Below are 20,988 nucleotides of genomic sequence, written 5' to 3'. Positions count from 1 at the left end.
GGCGGAAGGAAAACAATCTAATAAAGGACTCGATGCCCATGCACACTATTACCGAGAGGAGGAGTCACTCGATCTTGTGACTTGAAAAAGCTTCTTCAAAGAAAAACACCTTGTAACACTCCGAGCCCAACACTAAATGGTAGACTTATGCAAGGCTTGTGTATCTGCAGCTACACATGCCATCAAATATATATATATATATATATATATATATGTATATATTCCATTAAAGTTTGCATACATACAGAATCAAGCAGATGTAGCCCAAAGAGGCTCACATTATAGAAGTAAGTGGCGCAAAACAATCTGCCCTTTCAAGTAACTAAAACTCATACCCTAAGGTAACTATAACTCAACCTGCTCTACCGCTGCATCACTGCACTGTGCTGATTTCAGGCCATAATGCTGTGCAAATGTATGCACACACTTCGAGGTCACAGTACGACATAGTGTCTCCAGTGGGACTCCCACAAAAGAAGCAGTTGAGGCAGACACTGCCATAGCTGAATGTGCCCAGGTTTTTGATTGCAGCACCCTTAGAAATGTGTGCATATGAGACCAACAGTTGGTTAGTTTTTCTCAGCTTTTTAGCACAATGTAGGTAGAACTTTAGACGTCTTTTAATATTTAGAGTATGGAGAGAACTTTCCCCTGGTGAGATCAGATCCGGGAAGAAAATCTATAATATTAAAGGTTTAATGAGCTCAAAGTCAAAAGGGTCTTTAGGAATGACTTTTGGTTTGGTTCAGAGAATGACAGAATCGACAGCGAGGCGCAAGAAGAGTTCTTGAGCTGTGACAGCCTGTTGCTCACTCACTCACCCTTCTGGCCAAAGTGAGCACTAGCAACAATGTGACCTTCCATATGAAAACATTTGAGGTCTGCTCTGTGTATGGGTTTGAATGAACTCTTCATGAGCTGAAAAAGATCTGTGTTCAAGCGCCAGTCTAGGGGAGGAGCCATTACCGAAGGAAAAATACTTTCACAAACCGTTTGATGATTCTGTTCGAGCACAAAGAGAGTGAATGTAAGGAACACCTATATCTAGATGTTGCAGCGAGATGTTTCTTGATAGATTCATGCACCAACACAGACTGAACTAATGAAAGGAGACGGAGTAGTATCTGCTCAAGTGATGCCGGTACCACATGCAGATTTCATTTTTGCCACCAGAAGCCAAAATATCTTCATTTGGGTTGATTCGTTTTGTTGTAGCTTCTGCCCTTGCTTTGGAAAGAAAATCCCTGTTGTCCTCAGGAATATTCAGATATTTGACTTCATGGAATTTAGGAGCCATGCGCATAAGTGGAGAGAAGTGGGGACTGGATGAAGGACCTGGCCTTGGCTCATCGCCAATGCTGCCTGGGCCACCTGGGAGCTATTGGGATGAAGCAACCCCGCTCCGCTTTCATCTTGCTGAGAACTTTCGGTACTAGAGGTATCTTGGGCAACATGTAGGCATAGATCCGGGAACATCTGATTGAAAAGAGATTCCCTCACAACCCTAAATGTGGATGGCAACTTGCATAGAATTAGCATCTGGGATTCTTCTTTGTTGCAAAGAGATCTGGTGCTGGTTTGCCTCACAGCAAGAAGATCCTGTTCAGTGCTGACTGATGAAGCTCCCATTCATGGCAGCTGTCCCTAGTTCTGCTTAGAATGTCTGCTAAGAGCTTGCTTGTCCCGGGAACATGTTTGTCCCAAAGAGTTATTCTGTGTGTTGTGCGCCAGCTCCAGATTTCCTGAGCTTCCTTGGACAGCACCAGTGACCTTGTGCCCCCTTGCTTCTTCACATAGTGGATGCTGGTGGCATTGTCCGTGCAACCTAACAGCTAAGACTTTGCTATGCTTGGCAGGAAAGCGTGGAGACTGAGATAGATGGCTTTGAGCTCCAGGCGACTGATGTGCCTACTCCTCTGGAGCAAAGACCATTTTCTTTTAATTTCCAGGTCTTGCAGATGGCCGTTCAAGCCCTCCAAGGAGGTATCCATCGTTATTATGAAGTCAGGTATTTGAGGTAAAAAGGTGAAGCCATCTGATAGGTGAGAGTTTTGGGGACCACCAGGTTAGTGCTTTCATCAAACCTAATGTGATGTTTACCCAGTCCTCGAACAATCCTTCTGTTTAAATTCATGGTTTTGTAGCTGTTCTGGTAAGGCTCTCATTTTCAGGAGTGCAAGAGGAATCAGATGGGTCGCTGATAACATTATGCCAAGAGGCTATTCGAACAGACGCACTGAAGCGATCATTTTCTGGATAGTTTGAGAGCCAGTTGCTTGAGCCTTCATTACTTGTCATGGGATAGAAAGTCTTAGGACAGTATCTAGTGTTGCACCTGGGAAAATTTAACTCTCGGATGGAATAGTTGATGTTTTTTTGGTAATTTATAGTGACGCAACTTTAGGAAAGCTTGTGTGGCACTGGAGAGTTGAAATGCTGTTGGTGCTTCTATCAACCAGTAGTGGAGGAAGGGGAATACCTGATGACCATCCATCCTGAAAGAAGCTACCACATGGGTGAGGCATTTGGTAAATGCAGGGCGCGATTTGAAGCCAAATGGGAGGACTATGAATTGGTAATGAGTGCCGGCTACAGTAAAGCATAGCTATTTGCAATGTTTGGGATGGATGAAGATGTGGAAGTATGCATCCTGTAAATCCAGAGGTGTCATGTGGTCTCCGTGTTTAGGACATGGAGGATGTCGGAGAGTGTGACTGTGTGAAAAGACTGTGTTGGTAAAGGCCTAATTAATTTCTGGAGGTCTGGGATGGGTCGCCATTCCCCGGTTTTCTTGTCTATGAGGACAAAACAGGAACAGAGAATGGCTGAGAATGTGGGACTTTTTCTAAGGCACCTTTGCTTAGCATATCTAGCAGTTCCTTCCAAAGAAGATGGAGATGAGGTGGGTGCCCTAATTTTGGTGGAGTAGTAGGCAGAATCTGGGTGAACCCTAAAATGGGACTCTATGTGATGAGATCCCGGCCCCATTTGTCTGAGGTCATCTTAAGGCCATAGAGGAGAAAAAGAGTTTGAATTTTTTCTCAAACAGAATGGTGTGTTGAAGGAGGCGTAACCGGCCCCTACAGTGTTTTCTACCAGTGTTTCCTTCCTGCGCTGCTTGCCTTCTCCTTGGTGGTTGCTTGGGGAAGGCCTGCACCTGGTAAGCTAGTGAAAAAGGGCTGTTGAGAGCTCAGTAATTCTGATGCCTCTGGTTTCTTCCTGAATACGAAAAAAAGATTTTTCACAGGCCCCCCCTAAAGGTTGTTTTTCTAAATAGTACTGCACCCAAAGATATTGCGACATCTGTGTCCACAAACAGAGCACCCCCATTGTATGGCATATCTAACATTTTGCATCTCAGGCCTAAATGTTGTGGCCTTCAACCAACCTTGGCATCCACAGACCGCTGACCCTGCCATCTGTCATGCCATTGAAACTTAATCCATAGTGCAATCTATGACTTTCCGATAAGCAGTTCTCTGTCCTGCAGAATCTATTATTTTTTTTTTTTTTATTCTGCCCTTTTGTCTTCTGGCAGAAATACCATTTATCTGGCAATGTCAGACCAAATGTGGAAATCTGGTGGTCATACCTGCCCAGTAATGCCATTAAATTGGCCGTCCATGCAGTTATTGTGGACAACCATCCATCATCAACGACTGTCATAGAAGAGGTTATCGTAGACAAGTTTATCAGAGTCAAGGTTATCAGAGACAACCATCATAGACGAGGTTATCATCAACGACCATCGTTTACAACGTAGAGGACGTCATCATAGATGTGGTTATCATAGATTTCCATCATTACAAAGTTATCGTAGATGAGGTTGTAGTAGAGGATCGTCATAGACGATCATCGTAGACACAGTTATCGTAGATGACCTTCGTAGACAAGGTTATCGTAGATGAGGTTGCTTAGATAAGGTTATCACAGACAAGAATTTGACTGCGGTTTTGCCATAGATGTCTCACTGTCAGGTTATGTTTCACCAGGACTGGCTTCTGAAGAGTATTTCCCTGATGCAGTGTCAGAACTGAAGAGGGAGTTGTAGGGCCTAATATTGCCCCTGAGGAGGTTTTTTCCTTTTTCTCTCTCCGAGAAGTGCCTTTTGAATAGGGAGTCTTTATTATGGCGTTTCTGCGCACCGCTGGAGACTCTTTTGACGACCTCTCCTTTTGACCTCTCCTGTGAGGTGAAGGAATCCTCACTGTCCTCCTCACCAAAACTGACACATTTAAGTTTCTGTAGCCATAATAATAGCCTCCTCTCTGTATAGGTGAGAGTTTTAGAGGAAAAGGTTAGACATATTTTGTAGTCATTTACCTTGTGGGCAGGATGAAGATAGTAGATACACTCCTAATGTCTTCAGGGTGTAACCTCTCCTTTTTTCTGCGGCTCTGACATATTAGTGCCAGGGTCAGAGAAACGAAATAGGAAATATAATCTTAGATAATCCAAAAAGAAGTAATAGCTGAAGAAACTGAGCAGAGCTCAGGGAGACTCCCTTCATACGACATGCAGTAGAAAACCTGAAGGACTACAAGGGTGCTATCACCCGATTGGATATAGTTCAAGTTTGGTCCTTTTTTTAAAAATAAAAAAACACAGATAAGCAATTAAAGTGATTGTTCATTGGCAATATAGCCTATGATAATGACACGTACTGCTTTATTGTTGTACAGTGGGACTCCCATTTCGACGACAGGGAATGATTCAAGCATGTGAATCTATGAAAGATCCAGTATTGGAGAAATGGATTTACAAAGCAGTCAAATCTCCATCCAGTTCTAGTCCATTCGATTTCAATGAAACATTCCTGTATGTCGGCATGAAAGACTTCAAACTCAAACATGAGTGCAGTGCTTCAAATTCAAACACAAATTTTGAAACAAGGCAACGAGAAGAACCCAAGTTGTTTTTCTTTTAAATATTAGTGTCCCCAGGCCAATCACACTCGAGAATCGTCCAGCTGGGATTGTTCAATTTTAGGTGGATACAACAATTAAACGGTTTCAGACACTTAACAACAAATTGTGTCACAAATTCCACAAGGAACTGATTCTAGCAGAGCAAAAAGAGGTGTTCTGCAGTGGAAGAGATTTGCTTGAACACTTCCACTCAGAGCGTAAACACCTGCCATTGATTGTGACAATAGGAAATGCTTGTTTGTATTGTTGGGATAGCATGGACTAAATACATTTACCTAAATGTGCCTTTGTGAAATAACAATACTTTTTCAGAGATGCAGAAATTGTATGTATTTATTAATTACAAATTCCTTACAATGAAGTGGTTACAAGTACAGGAACATAAACTGGCTGACCATCTCACTCCATGTCACCACGGACACTGGTTTAGGTACTGAGCTTTTCACATACAAGTCAACAGCTATGAAGTTTATGGCATGTCTATGCCAATGAAGCAAGCCAAGACTACAATATCCAGAATGCACGCTGTTATAACATGGACGCCAAAAACACAGGAAACAATGTCTCTAGTGTCATGGGGTATGACAGGACGTGAAACTGATGACGGAACCCTAGTGCAGTGAATTAAATGTTGTGAGTGATCAAAGAGAATCTTGTTAACGTAAAGCAGAACCTCCTCTGCTAATCAGTACTAAGAGACAAGACCTAATTTATTTCTTTTTTATAGGACATACGTATGTCCGAAGAGGAGGAAAGCATTTCTTCATAACATTGCTATTGTAGAAGGATACTCTTAAACATGAGGTGGTGAACAAGGAGTAGAACGGTGTGTGGGATCTTGTCGAGCCTAGATGTCAGAAACCAGTTTGTGGCATGAAAGGGCACACAAGTATGTAATTGACACAGTATTAGTCAGTAGTGTGTGAAGCTATTTAGTGAATATTTACATTACAATTAATTATAATTTGAGACACTGCAAGACAGAGTGACATGTTAAGAATCATACAATTTATTTTGGTCATGTGTCGAACAGGATGTAAGATCTCAAGTATTGATATTCCAAGTTCAGCAAATTTGTTACTAGAAAAATGAAGACGCAGAAAGCAAGGTTCCACTCACAATACATTAGGTGTCACTTGTGCTCTTTGGGGATGCATTAGTCTTTTTAAAATGGCTACAGCAAGTGGAGTCACTATAATAGTTACATATAATATAATCAGATGGCAATACTGGCCATCTGGCAGGTAGTACAATGCAGTGGAGACCTGATCAGATGTATAGCAGACCCACAGTGCATTTGTGGGTCATTAAAGTCATTGCATGTACTTAAACACACCTCAGGACAGGAGGACCTTTTACAAATCAATGGGAAAGGCATACAACACATTTCTCGCAGCGACATTTTGACTCTACACAAGTGCCAAGGATCATACTGTGCAAGCAGGCAGCCTTGGGTTGCTTGTGTAAGGGGACTGGAGTTGGAATAGCTATTACTCTGCAAAAGTGTAACCCTTAAGAGTCCTATTAGGCAACGTCTACCAAAGGAAAGTGCACCTCATATGTGATAGAAAGTTTTTTTTTTAATTGATTTTAAACATTGAAGATCAATAAGAGTGGCGATAACACCAGTTCTTACTATTTCAACCTACATAAGTGTGGCTTGTTAGATAACAATAAAGAGTTTCCCAATGATGATTTGGTATTTTACATGGATTACAACGCCATAATAAATAGTTAACGCCATTCACATTAATCATAATTCTCATTTTTCTCACATCCTTTTAGTTCCCTTTTTCCCTTTCCCCTGATGAACACCTGCCAAGGTCTGTCGAAAGCAATGTTCTCTTACCCCATGTACATTCTACCCTGTTATTGTCCCTTTTCCATGCACTTCTTTCTAGCACATCATAGCATACCTAATCATCTCCTCAGGTATGCTTTCCACTGTCCAGCAGCTCAGACAACTTCTGGATCCTTGCACCCACTTGGCAAGGTCGTCCGTCAGTTTGTCTTTTTTTTTTTTATATCCAATACCAATTTAGAAGATTTTTTAAACCTGGCTATGATTGCTTCTCCATTTCAAGGGCAAATAAAATCAATGAAACACTCTAATAACATAACTAAAGTTTCAGTGAAATTCGGGGGTCTTCAACCTTTTCTGTAAAAAGAACTACTTAAGATCAATGAAAGCCATCCCGAGCTACTAATATTATAAATGTTGTAATAGTGACAACATGAAACAAGAATGCATTAGTGGCCACCACTTGCAAGATTACTACTAGTGATCACCTCAGTTCATTGGGCATGGTAAAGTTGTAATGTACAGAAAGAAGTCCTTGTTAGTGTGGAATACCTCTGCAATATTTCCAGTAGAAAGGTAACAATATTAGTAATAACTCTCCCAGCACCCCACTGAAATATCAGCTTTAAATATATCTTGGAAATTCAGTCATTCATCTCCACTAATGCGTTTCAGAAAAAGTACACATTCTCACCTTGAATTTTGCTTTACCAATATTATTTTTACCAACCAGTACCTTTTTATTTTGTAGACTGGACTGCACACAGAAGAACGACTTACAGATAGTTAGACAGCTACCAGAGGCTCATGAGCTACCTGTTGGAGAAGCCTGGTGTAATGGATGGACTGCATAAGAGGGCTGGTGATGCTGAGGACGTGGCATATGGTGTGATTTGGTTGGGTACCATGGGCGTCTCAAGGTTAAGGAGGAAGTTACTTGTTTTCTATGTCCTTGAGTTGTTTTGGAGAATGAAGTTGTCAAGATGCGTGCTGATGCTGTGTCGAATGGTTATGTTGGAAAGGCAATCTGAGAGTTTATCTATGATATCTGTATCTGTGTAACAGGAATAGAGAAGAGGTGGAAGGTGGCAGCCTGGGTGCTAGAGAGGGGACAGTGGCAAGTGAGAAGACCTATGGAGCTTAGTGTTACTTGTGTTTCTACGCTGCACACTTACTTATTTACTTACTTATAAAAGCAACACATATCTTTTCAATAAGAACTGCTATACATAGCACCAGGAACACTGTAATAAGACCAAAATACAGTTCATGTGGGAAACATCCAGCTATGGTTAATATGAGGCATATGCATGTTGATTAACAAAGACAAACAATACAACATACAGAGTATATGCATATTACCATTATAAAGAGATGAGCGAAAACAGAGGGCTGGGGAGCTGAGATGGAAGACATAAGATGTCTTTTATCCCAGAGATGAGTAAGTGAGACTAGGGTGCACTTTTAAGAGAAAGAACAAAACCAAACTGGTTTAGGTGAGACAGTGATTTTTGGGTAGATGATCTGAGGTTATGTGGTGGCGAGTGTCTCGTAATTATTTGTGAGAGGTTACCAGGTGAAAGTCAATGTTTTGATTTAAATACTAGGGAGAGTAGTTTGTGTAAAGATCTGTTTTTGCTGACATTCATCAAATATCATGTGGGTATGGAGAGGTCGGGCAGTGTCTGGGAGGCTTACACAGAATACCTAAAGCAACAAATTAGTAGTTTGTCTAAAGACAGAAGTGAATAGCCTAGTTTGCGAAGGATGAGCCTATTACTGACCTTTGGCTGTGTGGCAGGGCGTGCAAAGATTGATTTCCCTATGTTAAGTACTTGAATATAGTGGCTGGGATGGTCCTAAAATATTCCTCGCACATGGTTGTGTTGAAGTGCACTCCGAGATTTGTTGCTGCTGATGATACATATGTAAAGAGTTTGAGGGGATATAATTGAGGAGCAGGCGTTAAGCTGATAGTGAGTTAGATAATTTCAGACTTGGATAAATTGAGCATGAAGAAGTAGCTAGCACCAAATGACAAATAAATGTAAAGCTGCGGGAGAATCTAGATTGAAGACTGGGAGTGAAAGCCTCCATCTTATGTTTTTTAATCACCGTGTGTTTTCTCATGGTTAAAAGAAAATCATTAAAACAGCATGTAGTCTCTACTGTAAAGTGCAGTCTTAAGCACCTAGCTTCGAAACATTATCAACTTCAATTGGATATATTAAATCAAGAATTCCCTTTAATTTAAGCTAGAGTTGGTTCATCATGGACAACAAGCGGGCACACAAACATAAATATTATTATTTCATGTAACTTTGCACTGACCTTGTCAATCTTGTTGCCAACCAACATCTTTACCATGTTGTCCTTCGTGCTGTAGGTATCCAACTCATTCAGCCATATAATCAGCTTCTGCAAAGTTTCTCGCCTCGTGACGTCATACACTGTGACAAAACAAGGCACACCAAAAGACAAAGGCTCATTAAGAGCAGGAGAGAAAACACTTACTCCGAATGGTTCACTGCAAAGAGACGCTTAAAATGTAATGCGAGCATCTATTTTTCTTGCATGAAGGCAAGTTTTACAATTTTCTATTGTGATTAATAAAAGGGCAGTATTGTCCAGAAAAAACCTATAGGCTATAATATTTTCACATTTTTACAAAAGTGGTGAAAAAATTCGGTTGCATACCACAAATATGTCTGCACAAATCTGTGGCCTTATAGAGAGTTGGAAAGTAACACAAGAGACACTGAAAATTGGCAGAGGGTCCGTTCCCTCAACTCTCAGTTTCGCTTCCTTGTTCAAAGGTGGGAGAAGCACTGTTTCAGGAAAGGAGGGCATATTTTCTCTTAGGATTTCAGCAGATTTCTGACCTTTCAGAGATTAAAAAATGTTCAAGACATGTTTATGGGAATTCACACAATAGATTTCATGCACATTTAGATGTTTAGATGGTCCACACTTATGCCTGAGGACTAATACACCCAACATGTTTTTCTAAAACGGAAGTAACTTGTTACTTGAGAGCCAATAGCGATCTAGCTTTATAGCAGACACATCTGTATGCCAACTACAACTTTTTGCTTCAAAGCTGTTAGACCTGGCATCCATAGAGTGTTATCCCCCCGTTTTGTCTTCAACCCTCCTGTTTGCTGACTTCGTTTTTGTTGGCTTTAGGACTCTGCACTGTACCACTGCTAACCAGTGCTAACGTGATTGTGCTTTCTCCTATTGTAGAATTGGCTTTTACCCAACTGGCATATTTAATTGACTCGTAAGTCCCTAGTGAAGTGGCAATACATGTGTCAGTGCCTGTAAATTAAAAGCTACTAGTGGGCCTGCAGTCCTTATTTTGGCACCCAAGTAAGTAGCACTTTAAACACGTTTCATGCCTGCCACGGAAGCCTGTGTGCGCAGTTTTGAAACTGCCCTGTAGACATAGCAAAATAAACCTTTTGCCAGGCCAAAACCTTCCTTTTTAACACATGTAAGCCACCCCTAGAGTAGGCCCGGACAGCTCAGAGCTAGGTGCAGTGCATTTAGAAAGTGGGGCATGTAATTTTTAGTTTTACATGTCCTGGTAGTGAACAAATCTTACATTTGTGTTTCAAAGCCTATCTCTCCCTTAGACCAACACAGGAGTTACTTTTGTACATTTATTAGGTGATAATTTCCGAATGGGAGCAGGTTATCAGGTCTTGTTTGTTGTCTTTGGAACTGTAATGGAAAGCCCTCTCTAATGGTGAAGTCAGATTTTAAATTACAGTTTTGAAAATGCCACTTTCAGAAAGTTGGCATTTTCCTGCCTTATCCGTTTTGTGCGTGCAGCCTGTCTCTGGGTCACAGACTGGGTGTAGCTGACAGTTAGACTTTCTGTAGCCGACAGCTGGGCTTTTGCGTGCTCCTCCTAGACAACCACACACAATAGAGAGCTTGGTGTGCCTGGATGGGCCATCACTGGCAGGATGGGAACGCAAAGCAAGGCACAGCCCTACTTACACTTAACTAGGCTGTGTAATGCCCCACAAAAGGGCTGCATACCCCCTCTAGTTAGTCTGGAGCCAGGACATGGAAGGCAGATGCCTGGGGACTTCAAAGGGAAAACTCTAGCAGCTTCTACCACTTCATAAGAAAGCCCAGATATAAATATTGGACCCCAGATACCAACAATTCAATACACCTCTGGAGCTGTGAATACTCTGCCAGGAAGACGTACGGTTGCAGTGCTCTAAAGGAACTGTTGCCCTGCTGTGCTTACCTGTTACCTGCTTCTCTCTTGCCTGGGTGAGAAGGACTGAACTTGTATATGTTGAAACCCAGGACCCCAATGTAATTCCAAGGACTAGTTGATTGGCCTTCTGACTACAGCCTCAGCGACAGAAGGCTCCAACAAACTTGAACCCAGCACCTGGACTCTGCCATCTGAGTCCTACCCTGCCATGTGATACCACCCAAGCCTGGACGCTCGGAAATGGAACTGAAGGTACTCTGACAGCCCACTGCGGACCCTGAGGAACCGACGCATCGCCTATGCTGTGAGGGTTCCCCCGAGGCATGGACTCTGCATTGACCCCACAGCCAGCTTTGGAAATCCCTGCCTGTGCAAAGCTTTCCTGACGAAGGCCCTCACATCTCTTTGGATCCGATGCACTGCCTGGACTGAGCGACGCATTCTCATGGCCAGACTTCGCATGGTAAGCCATCATTAACAGGATCCTCGATGATGACACAGGACCTCGCTTCACAGCTCTGCAACACTTCAGAACAAATACATCACCTCAGCTGCTCAACACATCCTTGGCGTAGTACCTCACAATGCTCCGTAGCCAGGATTTAAGGTACGCTTGATGAGCTGGCCTAACTAGGCCCCTGTAGCCACCCCGCAGTCAATCACAGCCGGTCTGAACTTGGGGCTTTGTCCCAGTCCAATGCAACCGGAGATCCACAGATGGTGCTTTGTGCTTTTTGGTGCTATTTTCACTGAAATCTTTAAACTTGCATATCTCCGGTTCTACTGATTGGATTTTCTGTGCGTTGCCCTTGTTTTTTTTTTATCACAATTTACTCTATATTTCTAAATGTGGGATCTTTTTCTTCTGTTGTGTTTCACTTTATTGCAGTTTGAAGTACTGCACACATATTTCACACAATGCCTTTAAGTTAAGCCTGATTGCTCTGTCCCAAGCTACCAGAGGACTGAGCACAAGTTAATTAAGGGTTTGCGAGTACCTCACCCTGACAAGGATTGTGGTTGCTGCTTGAGTAGGGTTTCATCCTCCTCAACCAGTAACCTAATTTCTTACAATAACCAAAAGAGTTACAGTGTGAGCAGTCCCCAAATTAGATAGTAAGTTCTAATCATAACATTTTCAGTGCTTCTGGGAGGTAGGCAGCCTTTTTGGCTACACAGCACCGGGAGCTGAAAGAAATCAAAGTGCACAAAAGAAATGCAAGGATCCTGTTGAAGACACCTACAGCTCTGCGAAAGGAGGCAGAGGGACATAGCCATTTGGGTCTTAGCACATATTATTGATTAATGCTTTGCCTATCTTGGCAAAATGTGTATTTGATAGCAGTGTTACAAGGTGCAATTCATTAGAATGAGGTAGACCATGGTAGGCAATTCCTCATCCATTGTTCAGTAGCATTCAATGTTGTATCTGGAGGATTATAGGAGGATTGATCTGTTCTCGGCCAGTTCAAATCATATCTTACAATTCACTCACAACAGGATCTCCTCATCCCTCTCCCTCTGCATCAAAGAGTAACCAAAGACTATCTTCTCGCCTACACTATTCATTTTGTACATGGGATCCCTCTTCTTCTTATTGAAAGATTTTAAAATGTCTTTTTATCTCTAATCACAAGACAGTACGCTGTACTTGAAAATCTCCTATTCTGTGGATATAGCACATCTGTCAAAAACCTGAGGGCAGACCATCACCCAAAACTAAATACCAAAAAAATAGAGTTTATCCTACTCCTTCTGTTACACTGCATCTGGCCTGTGCAATCCTGGTTAACTTCTGCAACCCTACTTTACTGCAAGTCATCCATTGTGGAAAATGTAAAACACTGGATTTTACACTAGGTGAAAATTCCATTCCACACACTCACAACAATGCAGCAGTTAACAGCGCCCAACTCAAAATTAGGGTCCTCAGGGGGAATGAAACAGCTAATTCCAGCAAACAACTTCAAAACTGTAGTTCAATATGTAGCCCTCTCTAAAGTAAACTATGGCAACTCGCTACTAATTGCCATTCCCTGAATATGCCTAGCACCAGTGAAACCAGCCCTTATTACTGCAGCCCACTGAGGCATCTGCACTAGAAGATACAGGCAAATAGCTCTTTTACTGACCACACTTGCTGGCTTTTAAATGAGGCCAGGAGCACATACAAGCTGGCTTCCATAACTCACAGGGCTTTGTACAAGGGCTCGACCACATACTTGAGACACAAACTAATCATCCCAGGAGACTCACACTTGCTCCAAAGTACTGACTCCCCGTGACTGGAGATTTCAGCCCTCAAAAAAGCTAGAACTCTAGCACAACTCTTCTCTGGGAACGGTCCCAAACTTTGGAATACTATTCCACCTGCAATATGGACCAACCCCTCTCATTAACAATTCAGAAGGGACCTAAAAATCTGTATCTTTCAACATCATCTCCCATCATAATGCTTCCCCACTAATCAGTCACTAGTGAGAACTTAAACTTTATATCCCCTAACAAAGGATGTCCATATTTCAATAGACCTTCCTCAACAATCACAGTGCACAACTTTATCATTTGAATAGTAATAATTTGCAATGGATATGACTCTCTTATTGAGATACATTTCAAGATAAGAATGTCTATCTTTGAAATTAATGTTTAAACTAAAGCAGAGGGGCATTTGGGGCCGGAATTAAAAGAGGAGATGCTGATAGAGCATACAGAGCAATAGGACCACTCTTTAGGTTTAGCAATCTCATTCATGCAATGGTCTTTGTTTTGGCCTGCCTTGAATATTGGATTGACCTTTATTCAACTTTTATCTAGAAATAGTATTGCATATAAGAGTATTGTTCATTTTTTCCACAGCAGATGAACATGTTACACGTTTGTAAGCAAGTGGAGCGTTGTCACATTTTTTCTACAATGACAATAAAGTATCACATTGACCATCAACTTCTAAGGACATTAGTATTAGTTCTTTGAGATCCACTGACAATCAGCTGTGAAGCAGCTTGCCTCATCACTTGCATAGCTCCAAGAAGCTCTTGGAAGTTAAGAAAAAAAAAGAAAATCTTTCTATTGTAATCTCAGGCCCTGTGCGGGCAGATTCACCTCTCAATAGCACCTAGAAATAATTCAAAAATTCAATCTGCATTACTCAAAGTGTATACTTAAAATAAATAAATAACAATGCTGAGCGTGGACGTCTCTGATTGCAAGCAGGAAAAGCCACAGTAGCATGCACTAGAAAGGAAATACCTCATAATATCGTTTTCATTTTTCAAAATAAGCAAATTATATTTTTGATACTAAACCACTGGTGAAGTCGTGTTTTTTGGAACTCGGGTATTAAATGCAGTACTCAACACTGCTTTAGTTCGATTTTGTCAGTTTCCAGGCAACTGGATCTCAGGGACTTACAAAAAAAAACATTCTTTAGTAGGAGCTATCGTATTATAGGTTTTAAACAGTTTATGGCTTCGAGTCATACTGAACGGCAATACGCGAAGGACAAGTCTACTTTTGCTAAAACTAAAATTCTAAATGTACTTGTTAGCCAGGCCACAGGTATTTGGAATATAAATGGTCATGATCAAAAAGTTGCCGTATGGTGAGAGTATGGTGAGAATATTGCAATCAAATTTATGAGTTCCAGCATACAGCAGGGTTGCCAATATTAATGTCTTTGTGGAAGAAGAAAAAGTTACTTACGTGTCTTAATGCTCTTTTAGGCGAATCCTCTAACTGCAGAATCCTTAAATTAGAATATTCCCCATGCACCAGAGTGGATCTGGAGATTTTTTGTAGCAGAGCTCCAGCACACTGCTAGGTGGCTCCGCAATGAGTCCATACTACTCCACGGGTAACAGGGCAGAGCCGCATACAAGGGCCATCACTGCATGATGGCATCAGTTTCTTGTCTTTTCCTTTTCTACACCCTAAGACAGGGAATGAGAACAATTGTGGGCAAGATAGTTTGTTGAATACTAACTTGGGACCTTCTTCCATGTTAAAAAGAGACCCCTGCACATAAAAGGCAGGTGGAAGCACAGTGAGGAATCTGCAGTTAAATAGTCATCAAAAAGAGTATTACCATAGGTGAGCAGCTCATCCTTCTGATCACAGATTCCTCACCTTAGAAGAGACACCAAAGCAGCCGCTCCTCCAAGTGGATGGTCTGTGGAGTGGATTCAAACCAAAAGGTCTTTCAGAACAAAGTGGGCATATTACCCTTCCTACATGACCTGGCTTTCAAAGCAGTACAGCTTCATGAATGTACGTCTTGCAGATATCAAGGACACACAATTCTTGCACCAAGGCACTGGTAGCAACCTTTGTCCTAGGGAGGCAGGCTCTCAGACCTTCTGGGCCTGCGTTTTTCCCAGTGCATAGCAGATCTTAACGCAGAGAACTATCCATCTCAACAAGGTCCTCTTCTGCATAGCCTTTCTTTTCTTTGTTCCAGAGAACCCCACAAAAAAGTGTGAAAGGGGGAAACAAATCTTATCCCTGACCATGAACATCAAAATGTTGGGATGCATTCTTCTCTGGCATGTAGCCAAATTCAGAACCAAAGAGATAATGAAGCCTCTGCTGATAGGTATGACACAGCATAGACACAGGATAGAGTCACTTTGCATGATAAATTATGAACTTCTGAATTTTGTAGCATAACATTGGTCAAGCTGAGGCAGACGTCGGCATCAGCTCTGGATCATCCTCCAGTGCTGGTAGTGCTGGCACCGACCTTTGAGTTGCAGGAACCAGGGAGGATCATGTGGCTAGGGTAGAAGTCTGTACCAGAGTGTATATGGGCCCAGGAACAGGGCCCAGGGGAACAGACAGTGCTGGGGAGGGAATCCCTCGGCAATAACCTGACTGGAGGCACCTGATTTTCTGTGGGTCCAGAAGGTGAGCCAGAGGCAGCTAGATGTACACTAAATATTTGCAACATAGCCTTTTTGAAGGTCTCAATCTGTTGTAGGGTTGACAACAGCCTGGGAACTATAGAGCTCGTCAGGATCAGCTTAGAATTCAGCTCAGTAACAGGTGGCATTGAGAGAGTTTGACTCATATTCTGATGCCCTTGGAGTTCGAATGGATGGATGAGGTCTTGTCCCGCATCATTTGTTTTCCTCGCACTTGGCCTGGGACTTTGACTTACTGGAGGACTTTGAACGGGGAGTGGCACAGTGCTAGGTTGGGGCCCATGATCACGACCAAGTTTGGGCACCTGACTTTAAGCAGGACTGATGCGAAGGCTGCAAGGTTTTCTTGAATTACGCAATGTTGGACTTTTTGCCTTACGCAGGGTCATCCCCAGTCTTTTTGCCTCCTTCCTCCTGGTTTTTCTGACCTCTCGCTGTTGGCTCTAGGACTCTGAGCACTTTATCACTGCTGACCAGTGCTAAAGTGCAGGTGCTCTCCCATCTAAAGTTGGTATGATTGGCTTATACCTAATTGGCATATTTAATTTACCTATATGTCCCTTGTACAGTGGTATCTCTATACCCAGGGCCTGTAAATTAAATATTATTAGTGGGCCTGCAGCGCTGCTTGCGCCACCCACTGAAGTAGACTTTCAAACCTGTCTCAGGCCTGCTAGCGCAGAGCCTGTGTGCGCAGTTTTCTGCCACAGGGACCTGGCATCTAAATGTACTTGCCAGGCCCAGAACTCCCCTTTTACTACATGTAAGTCACCCCTAAGGTACGCCGTAGCTAGCCCTATGGGAAGGGTGCCATGTATGTAGAAAGGCAGGACATGTGCCATATTGCATGGCCTGTCCTAGTAGTGACAAACAGCCTAACTTGGTGTCTCACTGCTCGGAGTGCTGCCTTCTCATAGGATTGCATTAGAAATGCCCTGCCTTATGTGTAAAGGGTATCGTCTGATTTATGAGGGGTAGCGTAGGCGTGTTTGGTATGGTTGTGATGGTGATAATAAATGCTGCTTACTAGTGTGGGTGTATTTTTTAGTACTATCACAGAAATGCCACTTCTAGAAAGTGTGCATTTATCTGTGCTTATGACTCTGGTGTTTTGCAGCTTGACTCCAATCCACGTCTGGGCAGAGTGACAGTTGGGGCTTTGTGCATACTTTTCAGACAGCCTGTACACAGGGAGGGTGGAGGTGTCACAGAGGTGCATCTGCATACTGAATAGTCTTCCTGGGCTGAGAGAAGGGAGAGGTGGGGCACACCTGCATTTGTAAAGACTGTGCCCTGGCCTCACACAATAGGGTCGTTAACCCCCCACTGATGTTTGGAGCCTGTGCTGAAAGGAGAGAGGGGGCACTCCCAGAACCAGTTGTAACTGGATGGAACCTCCTCTCCCTACCATTGTAAAACACTGTAAGAATTTTCCCCACAATTTGGAGACTCTTGGAATCATCTTGGAACTGGACACCAAAGGCTGAAAGGACTCACCAGGAACCGCCATGGACTGCTGCTGCTGTGCTGACCTGTGACCTGCCTGGTCACTGTGAAGGACTTGCCAATTGCTGCCTTTCCCTTGAGCTGGCCTGTAGCTGGGCCCTCCACCTGAGGACCTTGTCTTAAGATTCTGCTCCCCAAGGGCAGGGTGCTGTGGCCCCTGACCCCTGCATCCATTTCTTCATGAGGGGTGCTTCTCCATGGTTACGGCTGCCATAGCGCTGATTGCAGCGCGCTTATGGAGCCTTGGGAGCTCGTAGGCTCCTTGCTGCATTGTGCCCCTTTAAATAAGATCACCGCAGCAGCCAGGGAAGCTGGAAGAACACTCGCGCACCGCATCGGGTGCAGGCGAGTGTCTGCTCGGGCCCCAGGAGGGGTCTGATCTTCTTGTGGCTTCACGGCAGGACCAGGGGAAGGCGCGGGGAGTGCCCCCTTCCCCCTGGCCTCTGCGTTAGGAGCAGGACGCTCCTTTTCTGCTGTTAGGTAAAACAGGCATTATTGTGCCCCCCCCCAGCTTGGTGGAAGGGCCAGTGGAGGCCCGGGGGGCCCCCAGAGATCACGGGTCCCGGGAGGGGCCTGTCACTAAACCGGAGGGGGTGCGTGGTGCCCCCCTCCTGCCCTAAGTTGTTTTTGCTGGCTTTGGCCCCCCTCGTGAGTGCCGGTTGAGGCCCTGGGGGGCCCCCAGTAATCACGGTCCCCAGAGGGGCCTGTCTATAAAAGAGAGGAGGTGTATGTCACCCTCCTCTGACCCCAGAGTATAAGGGAGGCCCCCGTTTTGCGCATAGGAGCGCCGGGGGCCCCATTGTTCGCCTTCTAGGCACTGGAGGTGCCTTCATCCAACCAGGTACTGTTTAAAGGACCAATATAGTTGAAATCCAAAGTTCTTTCTACAGACTTTTGTTTGATTCATATATTACCTACCTGCATTTGATGTTTTTACATATGTGTATGCAAATGTTCCTTTTATGAACATGCTTGCTAATATGTTTTTCTAACTTGCCATATGTTTTCTAATGTTCCTACTATGGGCATTTTATGATATTCTTATGACAAGTGCTGTGATGTAATAACGTGTTTTCCTGACTACTGCTTATGTTGCAGAATACTGAGTAACCTGTGTGTTATGTGTGACTACTGCTAGGTTGCAGAGTAACTAATGTGTAACGTTCTGACAACTGCTTAGGTAGCAGGATAGTACCGATATGTGATGTTTGGTCTGATAATTGCCTTGTGTACTATACAGTATATTTTCATATAATCTGGTGTTGTGTTTCCTTTGTGGTGGGGATATTGTGTCACGTGTGTTGTGTGTGTTGTGCAAACGCTTTACACATTGCCTCTGGGTTAAGCCTGACTTCTCGTGCCAAGCTACCAAGGGGCTGAGCAGGGGTTATCTTGGACATGTAACTCCCTTGCCCTGACTAGAGTGGGTAAGTTCTGCCTGGCTGAGGTGCATACCCTAGCCAACCAAAAACCCCATTTCTAACACGCAACATACAACTTTAGCTCCTGTCTCAGATTGCCTTCTTGTGCATGAAGGGACACTTAGCACACAGCTTACAGTGGTCTACCTAGCGCAGGCACCATAGACACATTTCATATGGATCTGTGACCGGCATCTGCTTCCTGAAGTTGCGGACCAACTTGTATCCTGTCATTTCTGGTAGGGCTATTGTTCCATAGCACACTGAAAACAGTTTGGAAGTAGTCGGAAGACACAACAGATTCGGGAGTGGAACATTGTATCCGCGTTAGAAGACATTGAAAGAAAGGAACTGATGTCATTGTGCAGAAGTGGCGCTTATATGTGTCTCCACTCCAACACTTCCAGGGTGGTATGGAGCCAACACAGAGCTGCACAACACCAACTAGTGGGGTGTAGCAGCATTCCTACAAACAATCTCCAGATCCAGTCAGGGAAAGATTCTAGGATGAGGATCAGCAGTTCGAAATATCTCTCTGAATAGTTTGATCCATTCCAAGCTAATCTATTTGTAACAAGACAACAGGATGTCAGTCTAAAATGTTGAACCCCTCTAGTATTGAAGAGGTGGAACTTGGAGACAACAGTAGGATGTCATCAGCATAGGTCAACACTTTACACTCCTTATCTTATTAAAATGTATAGTTTCCTTTAATGTTGGTGGTGCTCCTTTGACTAAAATCTTCAGAATTAGAGAGCAAAGGTAGTGTTCCGATCATGTGGCTCTTTAGAAAGTTAAGTAGAAAGCTGCACAGCAGCAAACAAAACAAACATTGGCAAAGCCAAATGGTCTCATCTATACAAGAGCTATCGGCTTAGGCAATGTTTTGCCATGTTGTACACCAGTGTGGCTGCTATCCAGCATGGTTAAACGTTAGGGACATGGAGTGTCAGAGTGGAGTGGGGTAGTACAGTGCTGTAGAGTGGATTTGTGGGAGAGTGCTAGAGATGAGTAGGGGGAGTAGAGTCTTGTAGAGCTGAGCAGAGGGGAGTAGAGTTCAGTGGCAGAGAACCGTAGACTTAAGTGGGGTGTAGTGGGGTGTAGTTGGGTGGAGTAGATTGAGGTAGTGGGGTTGTTTGGATTGGAGAAGAGTGGTGTGGGTGGACTGGGGTAGAGTGGGGTGGATTGAGTTGGGTGGACTGGGGGTAGGTGGTTTATAGTAAAATGATAGGGGAGGGGTGGATTAGATTCACTGGATCAGGGTGGGGTGGACTGGACTGAAGTGCCTTGGAGTGGGGTGGACTGGATTAAAGTGAGGGAGGGCTGGATGGATTGGATTGAAGTGGGGCAGACTGAACTGGGATGGGGTGGATCGGATTTGGCGGACTGGAGTGAGTAGGGTGGATTGGGGTGGGATGAAGTAGGTTGGATTGGAGTGGGGTGGACTGGGATAGAGTGGGGTGGATTGGCATAGAGTGGGGTGGATGGGAGTGGGGAGGCATGAGGTGGGGTGGATTGGGCTGTGGTGGGCTGCAGTGGGATGGATTTGATTGGAGAGGGGAATGTTGGATTGGAGTGGGGTGTGCTGGATTAGGCTGGAATGGATTGAAGTGAGAGATGGGGTGGATTGGGGTGGACTAGATTGGATTGGTGTTGATGGATTTGATTGGAGTGGAGTGGATTGGAGTGGGGTGGATTGGAGTGGGGTGGATGGATTGTGCGCAGTGGACTGAATGGGGTAGAGTAGGGTGGACTGGGGTAGAGTGGGGTGGAATGGAAGGGGTGGAGTGGTTCGAATTTGGGGGGATCGGGTTTACTGGAGGGAGTGGATTGGAGTAAGGTGAACTGGAGTGGGGTGGATCGAATTGGGGTGGGTCAGACTGGAGTGGGTCGGGCTGGGTGGGGTGGGGTGGATTGAGTGGGGTGGATAGGATTGAGTGAGATGGACTGGAATGAGCTGGGTGGATTGGACTGAGTGAGCAGATTAAGGTGGGGTAGGTTAGGGTGAGCTGGATATGATTGAGGGGTGGAGTAGATTGAGTGTGGGGGATTGGATTGGGGTGGATTGGATAGGGGTAGGGTAAATTGGATTGGGTGGGGGTGGACTGAATTGTGTTGATGTGGATTGGCGTGGAATGGAATAGGGTGAATAGAAGTGGAGTGGGTGGGC

At 44.0% G+C, this 20,988-nt stretch overlaps 1 protein-coding gene across 1 annotated transcript in view; it reads right to left on the bottom strand.

Annotated features, from left to right (window-relative positions):
* LOC138299504 (ras-related protein Rab-18-B-like) overlaps nt 1-20,988 on the bottom strand; it is a 306,733-nt gene that overhangs the window by 100,034 nt on the left and 185,711 nt on the right. Inside the window, exon 5 of the mRNA XM_069237780.1 lies at nt 9,061-9,179. Coding sequence (XP_069093881.1) covers nt 9,061-9,179 — 119 coding nt within the window. The remainder of the gene's footprint in view (nt 1-9,060; nt 9,180-20,988) is intronic.

This window comes from Pleurodeles waltl, chromosome 6 (assembly GCF_031143425.1).
Source record: "Pleurodeles waltl isolate 20211129_DDA chromosome 6, aPleWal1.hap1.20221129, whole genome shotgun sequence".
NCBI classification, from domain to species: Eukaryota; Metazoa; Chordata; class Amphibia; order Caudata; family Salamandridae; genus Pleurodeles; species Pleurodeles waltl.
This window is presented reverse-complemented; position numbering and strand designations above follow the sequence as displayed.